At 33.2% G+C, this 14,854-nt stretch overlaps 2 protein-coding genes and 2 non-coding genes across 4 annotated transcripts; 3 read left to right on the top strand and 1 right to left on the bottom strand.

Annotated features, from left to right (window-relative positions):
- Nucleotides 1–889: 889 nt before the first annotated feature.
- On the bottom strand, nt 890–3,172 carry LOC123193026 (GABA transporter 1-like). The gene is made up of 7 exons (XM_044605781.1): nt 2,819–3,172; nt 2,510–2,740; nt 2,320–2,417; nt 2,055–2,241; nt 1,841–1,971; nt 1,500–1,736; nt 890–1,418 (listed from the first exon to the last, which is right to left on the bottom strand). Exons 1-7 carry the CDS (start codon nt 2,928–2,930, stop codon nt 1,038–1,040), a joined length of 1,377 nt encoding a protein of 458 aa, XP_044461716.1. The 5' UTR covers nt 2,931–3,172; the 3' UTR covers nt 890–1,037.
- A 597-nt stretch (nt 3,173–3,769) lies between these two features.
- On the top strand, nt 3,770–9,990 carry LOC123193025 (DEAD-box ATP-dependent RNA helicase 5). The gene is made up of 7 exons (XM_044605780.1): nt 3,770–4,179; nt 4,738–5,379; nt 5,732–5,820; nt 6,393–6,492; nt 7,411–7,665; nt 8,789–8,961; nt 9,427–9,990. Exons 1-7 carry the CDS (start codon nt 4,024–4,026, stop codon nt 9,728–9,730), a joined length of 1,719 nt encoding a protein of 572 aa, XP_044461715.1. The 5' UTR covers nt 3,770–4,023; the 3' UTR covers nt 9,731–9,990.
- LOC123193782 lies at nt 6,822–6,961 on the top strand. Its single transcript, XR_006497144.1, has one exon. It is a non-coding gene; the product is annotated as a small nucleolar RNA snoR135 (small nucleolar RNA).
- LOC123193784 lies at nt 6,986–7,118 on the top strand. The gene has a single exon (XR_006497146.1). It is a non-coding gene; the product is annotated as a small nucleolar RNA snoR135 (small nucleolar RNA).
- Nucleotides 9,991–14,854: the final 4,864 nt, after the last annotated feature.

Raw genomic sequence — 14,854 nt, 5'->3', positions numbered from 1 at the left:
CTTTTAATAATAAAGATAGAGGTGATAATCAAATTATCACCTACATTACTTATCAAATTGTCATTATTAATATAAGATTATCTAATCTTTATTATTGAAAAACTAAAATAAATAATAAAAGATAAATTACTAATATATCCTAAGCCTTAACCAAAAAGCAAACGTCAAACTTCAAATTTATGTAGCAATATTACTGTTCTTCTGTTATATCCTAACTTTGCTTATTATGAAGTTAAAATATAATTATTTGACAAATTTGATGTCTTTTACACTTTGTCTAATATTTTAATAAACTATGATGAACATGTTATATAAATTAGGGTTTATCTTTGAATCTAAGCTCTTCATATCATATGTCTATTTTTAATTAATTATGTGACATATTAAAATTTGTTGTTAGAAGAAGATCTTAATTTTATTAAATATATATAATTTGGGTTTTAATACTTTATAATATAAATTTATATGTGATTATAATATCTTGATACAAATTATATTATGTATATTAATTATGATAATATTTGTCTTCGTTTCAATTGAAAACGATTGAAAAAAGAAGAGAAATAGATAAAACAGGAGGGGGGATGGTCTGACGGCTAAAGACGATTTATCGTAGTTGGAGGTAATTGGGCTCTGTCTTGAGGTAATTGGCAACATTAACAATTATCTGCCTAGTTGATAATATTGCTCCAAGAGCTGCCAAAGCTGAAATGACTATAGCAACCAGTATGTTACACCAGAAAGTCAGGCTGCGTTTGGAGGGCTTGAACGTTATATTATAGAAGACCATTGGCAAAATGAAGTCTAGAGGCAGACATCCAAATGCTCCAATTACTGAATTTATGTCACTGAATGATGGAAACATTGCAGCAATAGTTATGGCTATGGCTACCGATAATGACCCAATTACTGCATTTAACAAGGAAGCTACAGAATTTTATAAATTGCTCCACATTCCTTTTGCGTTGCTCATAAATTTCATACTTCTAAACTTTTCTAACGTAGTCATTCCAGATCAAAGTAAATACAGGTTATGGTTACATGTTGGCAAAGAAGCTATAGGTGTTGGCATCAAGGATCGTCTGCCGAATAGAGGATATTATTCCCACCACTGCCACCAACGAAAAGATGATAGCAATAGATGTGTTTCCCCAGAAAATTAGTGTCCGCTTGGAAGGCTTAAAAGTGACATTATAGAAGACCATTGGCAGAACAAAGTCCAGAGGTATGAATCCAAATGCTCCAAGCACTGCATTGAAGTCTCCAAAAAAGGGAAACATTGCGGCAACAGTTGTGGCGATGACCACAGATAATGATCGAAAAAACAACCTCGGTACTACATTGCTAATGGCGAATTGTTCAATCTTTGCATCTACAAATTTCTTTTCAAAGGCTTCATTTGTTGGCTGCAAGTAAACCTGCAGACCAAAATCATCAAATTTGGTCATGGAACATATTGATTTTCATTTTCGACATGGCAGGGAATGGGCAAGCCTTACCACTGAAACAGCAGCCACTTGGAGAACTGTAAAAGCATTGGTCATCAAGAGAACCCATCTGGGCAACAAAGGCTCATCATTCACTATAAAATTCTGAAGAACTATTCCGGGGGCCTGATTATTCCCAAATGCCCAATATCCAGAAATCGCAACACTGAAAAAGGTGGAGATTACAATAGCATAACACACACATAATCCCTTGAGCATTTTCCCCTTCACTGGTGGCGCTAAAGTTGCCTGGAAACATGGAAATTTTCAGAAATTTGTATTATTTTGAAACAACTGCTAACCTCCTTTTAATTTCTATTGCAAGAAAATCAACATTCATATTATAAAGGAACCTGTATCTCAGGAATAATTCCATTCCCATATGTGGTAGCAATGATCAAAATGGCATTAAAGGCGCCAAAGACTTGATTCTGTGCACTTCCCTTAATAGCATAGTCCTTTGCAGACCTGTTTTTAGAATTTCCTGCAGAAAATCATAGTTAGTTAAATGAAATGGATTTTAAGGAAAAGCTATTTTTTATTTCAGAATTTGTTGGCATTCCTTGCCTATGTATATGGAACCAGCTGTGGCACATGCACTATAAGATAGAGAAAGGATCAGAGAAACCAGATTGATATGCCTCAGATTGTGGAAGGATGGAATTTGTCCCAAAATTAGCATCAGGATTCCGAAAATTACAACAAATTGGTAGAGCTGCATTGTTCTGCTTGAAGTAGACAGCAAGTAAATACTCTGCCACAAACAAAAAAAAGACAGTTTATTTGAAGAAGTCCCAGAAAGTTATCTGCCTCAAGAAGAATACACACTGACCTTGAGACTTTGTCCCCCAAGAAGAATACAAGCAATAACCGCGCCATAGCAGACACCAAACTGAATTGGGCCTACGAAATATCTGCCCCATCCAGGCCCTAAACACTAAACCCTAGATTAGATGACAACGAACTGTTATCGGTAAAACTACAGAATCTTCATTCAATTGTATTAACTTCACTTTCCCAACCTAGAATATGTGTTGCCATGTCGCGAAAGCGAAGCTGGCGCTGTCCTAGCTGTGCATGGTGCTCCAAAACCAGTGACAAGAGGTTATAAGAGTAGAATGTTATAAGAGCTAACAGACTGAGACACAGGACACCGGGAAACCAGCCCATCAATGACAGTGCCAAGGGAAGACTCAGAAGAGCTGGAGCTACGATGGATGTTGTCAAATGATATCCACAGTGCAACCATGACCCTGCAGCCATAAACAAGATTAGAATCCATCAGCAAAGTCAAATAAACATATGAGTATTTTTCTTCTTTCTCTTGTGACCTCTGGATTTAAGCACAAAAAGTGCTCCAGCATCAAGTTGTTTTGGACGGTTGGACTCTTCTTGTTTCTCCTCAGCTGATGTATCCACTGAATTTGGAAGGATGGTTCCCATTTCTCTTTTCAATCCAAATTCTATGGAGGGTAGGAGCAGTATAATTGATTCAATAAATATCTCTTATGATATGATTGTGTGAATGGAATCATGTTTTCCTATGTACAGTTATAATACGGACAGAACAAGAAAGCAACCTTAGCCGGCTAAAACTGAAGAAGGAGATCTTTCAATACAAAGACAAAAACCGAGAAGAAATAAGTATTCAGCTGGTTGGCCCGCCGCTGGAACTCGACAAAAGGAGATATAAAGTGGTTAAGTTGTGAAAAGTAAAAGCAATACCGTGTAGAATATTTAAAAAATATGTTATATAGTTAATACATTATTTATATATTTAATTTATATTAAAAGATATGTGCATAATTTTATTAGGATAAAAATAAATATATGATGTTGGAACCTTTTATTGGTTCTCTGAGGAGATGGGTCAATGGATCCACACCATAAATTCAGCCCAAATCTTCTATATTTCATACCAATAATATTATATGCATAAATTTTGTATATAATTTTACCATATTATAATATATTATCATATAATTAGATATTATTTTATTTTTAATTTTTAATTATTTAATTATATAATAATATATTATTATTTATACATAAAAATTATACACATAATACTATTTATTATATATATATAAAAAAAATCCAGTCAGATAGATACGGGCTTTCTTTCGACCCTTTAATTCTTTTAGCCCTCTACTTTTTTTCACACTACAAAATCATTAGACACTTCACATGTCGGTAACTGGGCCTAAAACCAAAATCACGCAAGGCTTATAATCAGCCCAACCTTCCATCACTGAAATTTTAAATACCTAAGACACCGTCAATACTTCTCAAAACTACCATATTGCCACTAATCCGCCGTCTCCGCCTCAAAATACATAAAACTGGGACGCACTAAACTGACTCTGTAAACCGCCGTCTTCGCTTCAGCTTCAGCTTCAACTTCAAACTTAAAGTTCATTTATTTCGCTCTTTCTCTGTACATACAAAGTCTATACAAACATTTAATTCAATTTACACAAAAAAACCAACATATAATTTTTCCTGAGCTCTCTTTGGCTTTCATTTTGGTGTAAATATGACAAAAGGTGACGATGCAGTGATGAGGAAGAAGAACAAAGTCAGGAGAAAGAAGCTCAATAAAAAAGAATCTTCTTCTAAAGTTTCTGCCCGTGTCGCCGCCGTGATCGCAGCCAAAAAGCGCCGGAAGTCCGGTACACGTCGCCAGTGCCAGGTACTATTTTTTCTGCTTCTAATTTAATTATGACACAACAGTGTTTTACATAGAATTTATTGCTGAAGTTAGGTTCAATTTAAACAGTGTAAATTTATTTTTAGTTTTTAATATATTGAGATTGTGTGATCATGTGGAATGTTATAGTTTACAAAATTGGCTGGTGGATAATATTAATGCCTTTTTTTTTTTTTTTGAGACTTTATTATTATTATTATTATTATTATTATTATTATTATTTTGGAAAGAGCTTTTAGACTTGACAGTTGATAGTGTAATTAATAGCAGAAGAAAATTATTGAGTGGCGATATCCGATTTGCATTGGTTAGTATTTTACTTGTGAAAATTTTTATTGTTTATAATGATAAAATTTGTACTTGGATACTTGAAATATTGCTGTGGGAATATATAGATCAGTATTTCAGTTGATTGTGGCACATTTAACCTGTATGCATTTTGTAGTATTGTTGCTAGCATATGCAGATTTATAGAATCATGAGAAAATATGAAACGTCCTTGAGTAACATGGTATATGTGACTTTTTCACTATTTTGCAGGGTATGTGTTTTAGTCTTCCTACCCCAGATGATCCCTTCAATGATAGGCATGGTAAGATGCAATTTCAAACAAAGGAAACCAAGAAGAAAAAGCCTTTGCAAACAGATAAGAAGGCGTTTGTTAAGGGCAAGAGTGCTGTTTTAAAGAAAGGAACAAATGGTGATAACAATGAAAAAGTAAATTGTTTAGAACAAATGAACAAGAAGGTTATAAATTTGAAGAATGAGCAGTCAAAGTCAATTACATCTATGGACAATCTGAAGCAGAGAAGTGCTATTAACTTAGGAAGAACAGAAATTCAGTTGAATGGGAAGTGTGTTGCCAATGAAAACTCGGCTTGTCCATCAAACTTTCTTCTATTGTGCTTGAATTCCATAGAGAATACATTGAGTAATGAAGGTACATACAGTGTTCAGGATGAAAAACCTTTGTTTGTCAACTCTTGGGGATTTGAATTCTGGAGATGTTATTCTTCTGGAAAGGATATATTTGAGGCAAGTGGATCTTCTTCTACCACACAGCAAATTGCATGGATGGTTTCCGCAGCTGCTGATAACATTACAAGAAATGAGAAAGAAGGTTTTTCATTTAGCAGCCCCTTCCTTTTATTCCTTGTACCGTCTCAAGAAAAAGCTGCTAAGGTTAGTATGCTACTGAGTATGCTGACATGTTTATGCTATAGTTGATTTAATTTTCGTGAACTTCAAATAACAGACTTTGACATTGCTTTTATTGTCATAGTTTGACACAGATTCATTTTAAATACAATAAAAGGAAGGCCTGTGACCTGTCTTTTTTCCTTACAAAATCTGTAGAAAATAAATTAAAAAATTGAATTTGGTATAATTTTATTTCCATGCAATAAAAAGCTCACTTTCTTCTTAAATTTATTATAAAGTGATTAAAACACATTTTCACTTTGGGGCTTTAATATTGGGGAACTTATTCTCCATCTTTCTAATTGTTTAATGATTCTTCTTCGGTCACTCTCAGGTACGCTTAGTGTGCAAGCCTTTGAAAGCTCTCGGAATTCATACAGTGAGTCTGCATCCGAGTGCTGCCATAGATCATCAGATTAATGGGTAATTTTATTCTCTAAACCCACACTTTCTGTTCTAGTATTTTTAATGTCATTGATAAGATGTTACCATTTTTAATGTTGGACAATCTTGTCTATGGGTGTCATGCCAGTTTGCTGCTGTGTGTCACTCAGGAAACCCACGTTAATGTTAAGTTCCCTCATTTTGTTGACGGAATCACAATTCATGTTTTGGAAATTCTTGCATCTAACTGCTGATTATGACTTGAATTTGCTGGAATTTATCATTTTAGTGCTGCTGCCATTAAGTAAATCAACCATGATGCATGATTTGGCTAAGGGAGGGGTCGTGTTATTTCTTATCCATGGGACAGGTGTTCTCATTCTTTCTCTGTGTTATTGTGTTATTTGTAGTGCATGCATATTTACCTAGGTTTGTATTTCTTTTTATTTCCTTATTTGCATGTTCTTTTCTGAACGTATATATGAATATGGCTGTCAATAGTTCATACCTTCATTGTTGATGCTTTTTTTTTAATTGCTTGAAATGACTTGAACTGAAATTTTTTTCCTCTTTATTTCCATTTCTCATTGAATTTTTTCTTTGTTGTGTAGTTTGAAGAGTTGTGAACCTGAGTTTATTGTTTCTACTCCTGAGAGACTTCTTGAGCTTGTTTCCTTGAAGGCCATAGATATTTCTGGTGTCTCTATGCTGGTACTGTCAAATACAAAATGATCATTATTTATAACCATTAATGATCAATATGGATTAGTTTATTGTAATTTTAAGTACTTTTTTTTCTAAATTTTATAATTATTCATCCGACTGTTTGTTTTTCCTCTTTTGAGAAATAACTGTTTGATTGGTTTTATCTTCTGGTTTTATATATATGTGTGTGTGTGTGTGTGTATCAGAATGTAAAATGTACTTGCTGAAACCTGTCAATACATCTATCTCCCTCTCTCTCACACACACACACAACACGGGTCCTGATTTAAGTTGTCTCTGTTATTCATCAGACAGCAAGGTTCTTTTTAGACAACTTTGCAGGGAATGTGTCGGCATTGTGCTGTGATTAATGCACTTTGTTATGAAGTGTGCCTTCAAATTTATTGCTAGGAAGATGAGCAGTGGTGTTTTAATTGCGACAATTAAATTGTCAACAATCATCTTCCTGGCAACAGGTTTTTCAATCTGTATGTATGCTTAGGCAGGAAATGTATCAGCATTGTGCTACACACTCTGTTTTGAAGAGTGCCCTGCAATATCAATCCAGGGGAGATGGGCATTTATGTATTAATTTCGGCAATTAAAATTGTCAACTCATCTTCCCAGCTACACTATTTTGTAATGTTTTTGTTTTATGTACATAAGCTTGGGCGGGGAATCTATCAACAATGTGTTTTGAAGTATGCCCTGCAAAACCAATGCTAAGAAGATGAATGATTCCATTTTATTTTTGACTCGTAAAATTGTCCATAATCATCTTCCTGACAACACAACTTATATGTGTGTGTGTGTTTTTGGTGAAAGTCCATAAGTTATTGGCTATGGACAAGAAAGAAAGTATATCTAATTGTAATTTTTTCTGTTCTATCAACTTTCTTATCTTTTGTTTTGACACTTGGATAGGTTGTTGATGGACTGCAATCTCTTGATAATGGTGGTTCTCTTGGCACTGTGAATTTCATTAGGCAGTCTATTTCTGGAAAACCCCACACTGTGGTTTTCAGTGATTGCCTTAATTATGCCTCTGTTCCCGCTGTGCAAAATCTTCTGCCTGGATCAGTTTGTAGATTATCTCTTATTGATTCTATCTCCAGCCAAAGCTCTTGTATCATCCAATCCATTAGTGTGTTTGCCTCAGAGGAAGAAAAATTATCGAAGGTATGTAACATCAATGCGTCTATAAACTTTCTATGCCTTTTTCTTTGGTCTGAAGCTAATTTATAAGTGCTAGTCACTTTTTGTTTCTATGGTTGGGAATGTTTCATTTTTTCTTGGAGGTATACCTTCTTTCCAGTATGTGCTGAAAGAAAACTGATATGCCTTGATGTTGGTTCAAAGTTCATTTTTTGTTTCAATCGATTATAAAACTAATAGAAAATAAGTAAATCATAAGTATAAAACAACCCATAAAGTTTCATACTGGATTTATAGACAAGTGCTTATTACTTTTCTTGGTTTAGAGCTTTTGTTGATATGGTGTTCTGCTGGCTTGCTAATCTACTTCTGTAACTTCATCTCATTTTCATTTTTCATTCAATTTCTACAGCTTCTTATCAATGTATTTGTTCATGATTCTGTACGAGTCGTCCCATTCCATGATCACTTGTATTTTAATTCATGTGTCATGTGTGGGTTCCAATCCTGAAGGTTTGAAGTCTACTTTTATGTTGGTTTTATCAATTTGGTGGCCAGCGCCCCTTTTTTAAACTTTCACTATTTGCTAGCTTGGCCCCTACCAGCTGCATGTTTTAAGGATTCCCTGTGACCTAAAAGTTTTGAATATGCTCCCATCCAATGACATAAAAAAAAGTTAAGGTACTCGCAAAATAGTATGATGATAGAATTCCTGCTCTCCAATTATTAGTGTTGATGGTCTGACCATGATAAAGTTCATCTACATAATGAACTTGTGTGCCTAGTCATGGTTTCAGATTGGTCTGGCAGTCATCATCTGATTGGATTCTCATCAATCATCCAAAATTCAGTTCAATTTTATCAAAAGTGTCCCTTTTTTTTTTTGGACATAGGGAAAATTCAAGTAGCAACATTTCAGGAAATAAGCCAAAATGCACAAGTTATATAATGAAGGCAGTTTTGCAAATGCCTTTATTTTTTTTTCCCAATGGCTGATGACACTCTTATTACAAGGGTAGCTTTTTCATTTTCAAGATTTTCTGTTTATATATATTGATATAGTGTTATCAAGTAACTGTATAGTGGCTGGTGGTGATTTCTTTGCCTTGCATTTTCCTTGATGCTTTTCACTGATGTTTTTTCGCAGGGCATCCAAGTCTTAGATCATGCATATGCCAACCATCTCTCTTCTCAGTCATTAAAGGTGCTGTATGTTGTTGGGAACAACAGCAAGTTTCAAAAGTTAGTTTTCTCCCTTAACTTAAAGGGATACTCCATCTCAACCAGTTCCAATTATATCGATTCAAAGGCAAATAACAGGTGAGTTGGCAACCCCTAATTGTGTACTGCTGCTTTAATCATAACCATATACATTATAGATTGGAATTGGTTGTTACAACTGCCGATTTTCAACCTCAAGAATTCTTGCAATGCTTGGCACTACTTATCCGAATGAAAGATGTTTATTTTGCTTTAGGAGTAACCCTTTTCCTTTCATCCATAAATGCTTTCACTCTTATTTTGATTGTATCTGTATTAATATGATGACTTGGAACTAGAAACCACGAATTTACTTTTCTTGAGACTAGAAGGTTGAATATATGTTACGGAGAATATTGCCACTATATATTTTGGTTGAAGAGAATCATTATGATGTCCGTAATATTGCTTATACTATTAGATCATGAAGAAGTATCATGCAGCAGTAGCTAAATCAAAATACAGCTGTGTGCTCTGATACTATTTCGCACATAAAATGTAGTTGACCTTTATTTATTTTTCCAGTTTGGATGCTGACAACAGAATCAGGCCTGTTATTTCAATAATTGATGAGGAACAAATTAGCTCGGCTGAGTTATCGGAATATGAATTTGTCATAATCCCAGATTTTGTTACTTCGATTGCGAATTATGTCCGAATTCTGACAAGCATGGCCCGCTACACTGTCAGGGGCGTTTTGCATAGCTTCCTTACTAAAGATGATGCACCGCATGTGGGAGAATTGATTGAGATCTTGGAAAAATGTGGGCAGGCTGTGCCTGAAGCTCTAAGAGACTTACACCTTACATCACCCATGGTGGAATCATGATATTTATGCTGCTCTATCTTTACCAGTAATTGCAGAAAGGGTAATTTTACTGTGTAGTATCATCATGATGATTTGCATGAGAATTTCAGGTAAAAGAAGGAATTAGAAGCAGAATTTGGAGCAGCGGGATTGATTGATAGAGAAAATATCTGGTAACAGAAAATTGAAATTTATGTTTTGGGGACATTTGACATTCATATTTTTGTAATTCAATTTTGTTAACATGATATTCAATCAATTTTATTTTTGATTTTATGAAAGCAAAATTTAATTTAAAGTAAAATCGTTGCCCTGTTATGCCGGAGTAAGATTGCACTTTGGTTGCTACTCCAACCATATAATTGCATTTGACTGGAATCACATTGGAAATGTGGAATCTGGCCTAATTCGACAATAACACACTTTGTCAGGTGTAGGGCTGGATTCGAGCCGAGCCAGCTCGGGCTCGAGCTCGGCTCGGCTCGGTTCGAGCCCGAAACGAGATCGAGCTCGAGCCGAGCCCGAGCTGGCTCGGGTTGGCTCGGTATATTTTTTTAAAAATTTTTTATACAAAACGACGTCGTTTTGATCCTCATATATACACAAAACGGTGCCGTTTTGATATGAAAAACGAGCCGAGCCGAGCTGTTACCGAGCCGAACCCAAAACGAGCCGAACTCGAGCCGAGCCGAATCCGGCTCGAGTCGAGCTCGAGCCGAACTCGAGCCGGCCATTAAAAAACCGAGCCGAGCCCGAGCTGGCTGCGAGCCGAGCTCGGCTCGGCTCGAATCCAGCCCTAGTCAGGTGCAAGCGGGTAAGATTACACCTTTCTGATTTGATTCGTTGGTTACCACTTTCATGAGTAATATGAAATACCTTTAAAACTAAAATAATAGAATTAATTTGATAATTTACATTTTTTTACCAGCCAAAAAACTTTTTTTCACCTAAGGTTTAGTGTAATTTTAAACTTTTATCTATAAAATTTTAAAAATTCAAATATTTTCCTTTTATCTAATTTACATTAAAATTATCAATTAAAATTAAAAGTAAAATCATTTTTTAACATTAATATTTTAAAAAATAAAAGTTTATATCATTTTCATTTCTTAGTTTGAAAAATTAATAATTTTCTCTTAAGATTAAGTTTCGAAATATTATATTTTTCTCTTTAGGTTTTCAAATTTCTCTAATAATTTTTCGACGAAGGACGATCGCTTTCTCTCACTTTGACGCTTTATCTTCGTCTGAAGCTTTCTTTGACAATGTCATCATTTGAATGCATCGTTTGTTGACAACGATGTTACGTCTAGACAATGACATCGCCAAAGAGAGCTTTGAACGAAGAGAAAGCACGAGAGGGAGATAGAGTGGTCGTCGGTCATTGAAAAATCGTTGGAGAAATTTGAACCCTATAGGAGAAAATTTAACTTTTTAAAACTTAATCATAAGGAAAATTGTAGGTTTATCAAATCAAGAGGAGAAAATGATATAAATTTTTATTTTTTTAAAATATTATTATTAAATAATGATTTTATTCTTAACTTTAATTAAAAATTTTAATAGAAATTGGATGATGGGTGGGTATTAGAATTTTTAAAACTTTGCAGTGGGAATTTGAATTGCACTAAACCCTGAGTGGGAATTAAGTCTTTTGGCCTTTTTGATTTGACCAAAATTAGGTTTTGGGTGAGAATATGTAGTTTAAAAATTCAAGAGTGTGTACTGTGATTTCTCCAAACCTTAGTTGGGAAATGTAGCAAGATTTCGGATTGAGACAACTGAAACTGGGGTATCTTCACAATTTGTAGTTTGTGACTTATCAAATAATTTTGACCTAATATTTTGGTTGTTCGCTGGTTGCTGGTTGTAGTATTCTACACACAATCCCGAATTATACCAAAATTGATGCGCCATCAACCATGACTAAACCACCTTCAGTAGACATTCAACAAAGTTGAATGAGACTGACGCTTCTCAATTTTTCTTTCTTTATGTCTAGTTCATAACTCAACTCAGCCCTTCACCTGCTATAACCTTAGGTTAAAAATTTTAAAAAGGACAACTCTGCACCTGAAAATTTTCTAGTAAACTTAACAATTTTGGAAAGTTTCTTTCACATTTTGTTGCGGTCAAAACCCGAGATGTGAACCATCGAGGATATGCTTTTATGATCCAAAATGGTCGTGATGTTTCCTTTGCTTCTCCTTCTGAAATTCTTTCACAAATTATCTTTGTTGATTGGAGAAGGACATAACACCTCACCTCACTCCCATCTAACACTCTTCTTCTCTTTATAAACTTAATTCCCAAGGTTGACCAAAATTTTTTCCCAAATTCTCTGTATCTACAAATTAAATTTTTTTTTAACAGTCTCCTCAGTATAACAAGGACACTCATGAATGTGCCCTTTATTATCAAAAACTAGTCAAAATTGTAATGTTTCTAGCAAAAATAAGGTGCCCACCAGCAGCCAATTCCTCTTTAGATTGCTGAACATTATCATTGATTTGGGTTCTTCTAATTTAACTTGTGATTTAAAAAAAAAAAATGATTTGCATGATTCAATTGATTTTTCTTTATATGTTCATGATTGACCACCCGTTATGAATCTCTTGCTTTTTGATCCATTTACGTATGTGCATATGCTTTTCTTTGTCTAAAAATGGCAATGAAATTACAATTCATGATAATTATGAAGCTAACTTTTATTATTATTATTATTATTAAAAATAGAAAAATAAAATAATATAAAGGAGCACATCAAACTTGATTCTATGTGTTGAGTATTTTAAATTTTAATTATCTAATTTTTTTAGGCTTGTTTCTGTCGGCATAATAATAAATTATTGTCTTTTCATTGTTCAAGCTTCTAATGAATCATTGAAAGGAAAAATGTTGACAATTTAACATTCAAATTAAAATATTGGAGAATTAATTAATGAAGGAAATTCACTCTTCATACTTGCTATTTGCTATAATGGTTGGGGTGTCAATCAAGGCAGGTGATCTAGCTAATTCTACCTAAAAATATTACTTTTATTTTTATATCTGATTTGAAAGTTTAAGTATTTATTTTGAATACTCTTTTATTTTTTTTAATTTATTAAAATTTAAATCCATTATTGTAGAAATTTTAAGAAATTTCTTAACCAAATCCATGGAATTATTCTGGGTGCATGTCTCCAGTTATTGATTTCCTTTCAGACTGAGATAAAGTTTCTTAATCATTGATCGTCAGCATTTTCATGGAGTTTTGGACTGTGTTAAGACATGTCTCATCAGAATACAGCCCCATGAACTCAATAATGCAGACACGTCCTATCTAAACAGATAAAATTAAATGAGAAAAAGCAAAGACACCGTTTGATTTCTTCCATTTGTATGACCACTAAATTTGTTAAAAATGTTGGTGGATAATTTGAATAACAAAAGAATAATATGTTAATTTTGAGTTTAAATTTTTTTAATTATATATTAATATTATTTTATTTATTTAATTTAATCTCGAAAGGATTGTCTAACTTAAACGAAATTCCTTTTGTGTTGAGTATGGATTTGGTGGCGGAGAAACTAACTTGTCAAACCGTGTTACCGTGGATTTTAAGTGTAATTAGAAAGAGTGTTGAGTACAGTAGCCATAGTCATGTAACAAAGGTGGCTTGTCCATTTTTAGAATGACCTCATAATTGAGACAATTTCAACCAGGCTTTTATGCTGTCGTCGGAGAATGACAACTGAAAGCTAATTTCTTGATTTCATTTAAGACACGACACAATTAACAAGTTATTTTCACTAACAATATTAATTAATTTATAATTTTATGTATAAATAATAATATATTGATATATAATTAAATAATTTTAAATTAATAAAAAATAATTAATTTCTTTTCACTCTCAAATCCCTTTTTGCTGAATTATTGGGTAATTTTCTAGCATTAAATATTGGATAATTAATTAAATTAGTCATTGAATACAAAAATAATCAATAATTTTAGGGTTATGCCATAATTAACATAATATAATAGAGTTTGACAATATTTATATATAAAGTTAATTTTTAATCATTCTTTCTCATTTAAAAAAAAAATACATGAAATTCATCATTAATTTGTCATTATTCTTGTTGACATTTGAAGTTATTTTCACTGTATAAATGAAAAAAGGTTAATTGTAACTTTTTTTTTTTTGGTCTACATTGTATAAATTTCACCATAAATATCTGTGGTTTTTTTTTATTGGGTAAGTAAATATGAATATTAACAAAAAAAAAAAAAAAAAAAAAGGAAACTTCCAAAAAGAGATCTTGGAAACAACCTAAGTTTACCCCTGCTTGTGGGAAGGGCAGCCAAAACAACAAAAATCAGACAAAACTTGTACCCAGACAAAAACTACATCATTTTCTCTCAAAAAAAAATTATGTCAAACCTATGTATCTCAAACTTTACGAAGTAGAGAGCATGCAGCTCTGTCCAAAGATAAATATCTAAGTTAAACAAGATTATGTTAATGGGTTTTAATTTTTTTTTTTTTTAATCAAAGTTGCTATGTTATAATTTTTAAGGTTGAATTTCATGTGTTTGATTGTTGTTTTGGTGATCAATAATTTGATAAATGAATCTGATTGATAACGAGAAATGTAAAAACATACATACATAAGAGTAAATCATTTTTAATGCAAAGTAAACAATATTTTTGAATTATTAAGTGATTTTTGACGGTATGCGTATGTTACCCAATACATGTAACATACGCGGACTAGGTAACAACACAAGTGTAGTGGGGAACTGGGGGTTTATTATTTAACACGTGTAATGAGAGTTTATTATAATTTTAGTACATGTAATGGGAGGGTTATTGTAATATCATTACATTTATGTAGGGTAATAAATTTCAATATATGTGAGGGGGTTCCTGTAGTTTTCACTGTGTGTAAGAGGGTTGTTGAGATTTGACTATGTAATGAATTTCGATGCATATATTGAGGGTTCATTGTCATTTCAGCACACATAGTGGGGGGTATATTGTTATATCATTACACATAGTAAGGACAAACTGAAATTTTAGTAAGCATAGCCGTAGTGAATATGACTACACTTATTGGGAGTTAATTGTAATATATCATGTGTAGTAGGGGTGATTA

Source organism: Mangifera indica, chromosome 12, assembly GCF_011075055.1.
Source record: "Mangifera indica cultivar Alphonso chromosome 12, CATAS_Mindica_2.1, whole genome shotgun sequence".
NCBI lineage: Eukaryota > Viridiplantae > Streptophyta > Magnoliopsida > Sapindales > Anacardiaceae > Mangifera > Mangifera indica.
This window is presented reverse-complemented; position numbering and strand designations above follow the sequence as displayed.

Bases quoted from the DNA above. Each gene is read 5' to 3' on its own strand.
- LOC123193026 (XM_044605781.1), bottom strand. From the start codon at position 2,930: ATGGGAACCATCCTTCCAAATTCAGTGGATACATCAGCTGAGGAGAAA. The intron at 2,418-2,509 runs GTTGGGAAAGTG...TTTAGTGTTTAG, and splicing joins CATGGCAACACATATTCTAG to GGCCTGGATGGGGCAGATAT. The intron at 1,972-2,054 runs GCAAGGAATGCC...GATTTTCTGCAG, and splicing joins AGCTGGTTCCATATACATAG to GAAATTCTAAAAACAGGTCT.
- LOC123193025 (XM_044605780.1), top strand. From the start codon at position 4,024: ATGACAAAAGGTGACGATGCAGTGATGAGGAAGAAGAACAAAGTCAGG. The intron at 4,180-4,737 runs GTACTATTTTTT...ACTATTTTGCAG, and splicing joins GTACACGTCGCCAGTGCCAG to GGTATGTGTTTTAGTCTTCC. The intron at 7,666-8,788 runs GTATGTAACATC...GTTTTTTCGCAG, and splicing joins AGGAAGAAAAATTATCGAAG to GGCATCCAAGTCTTAGATCA.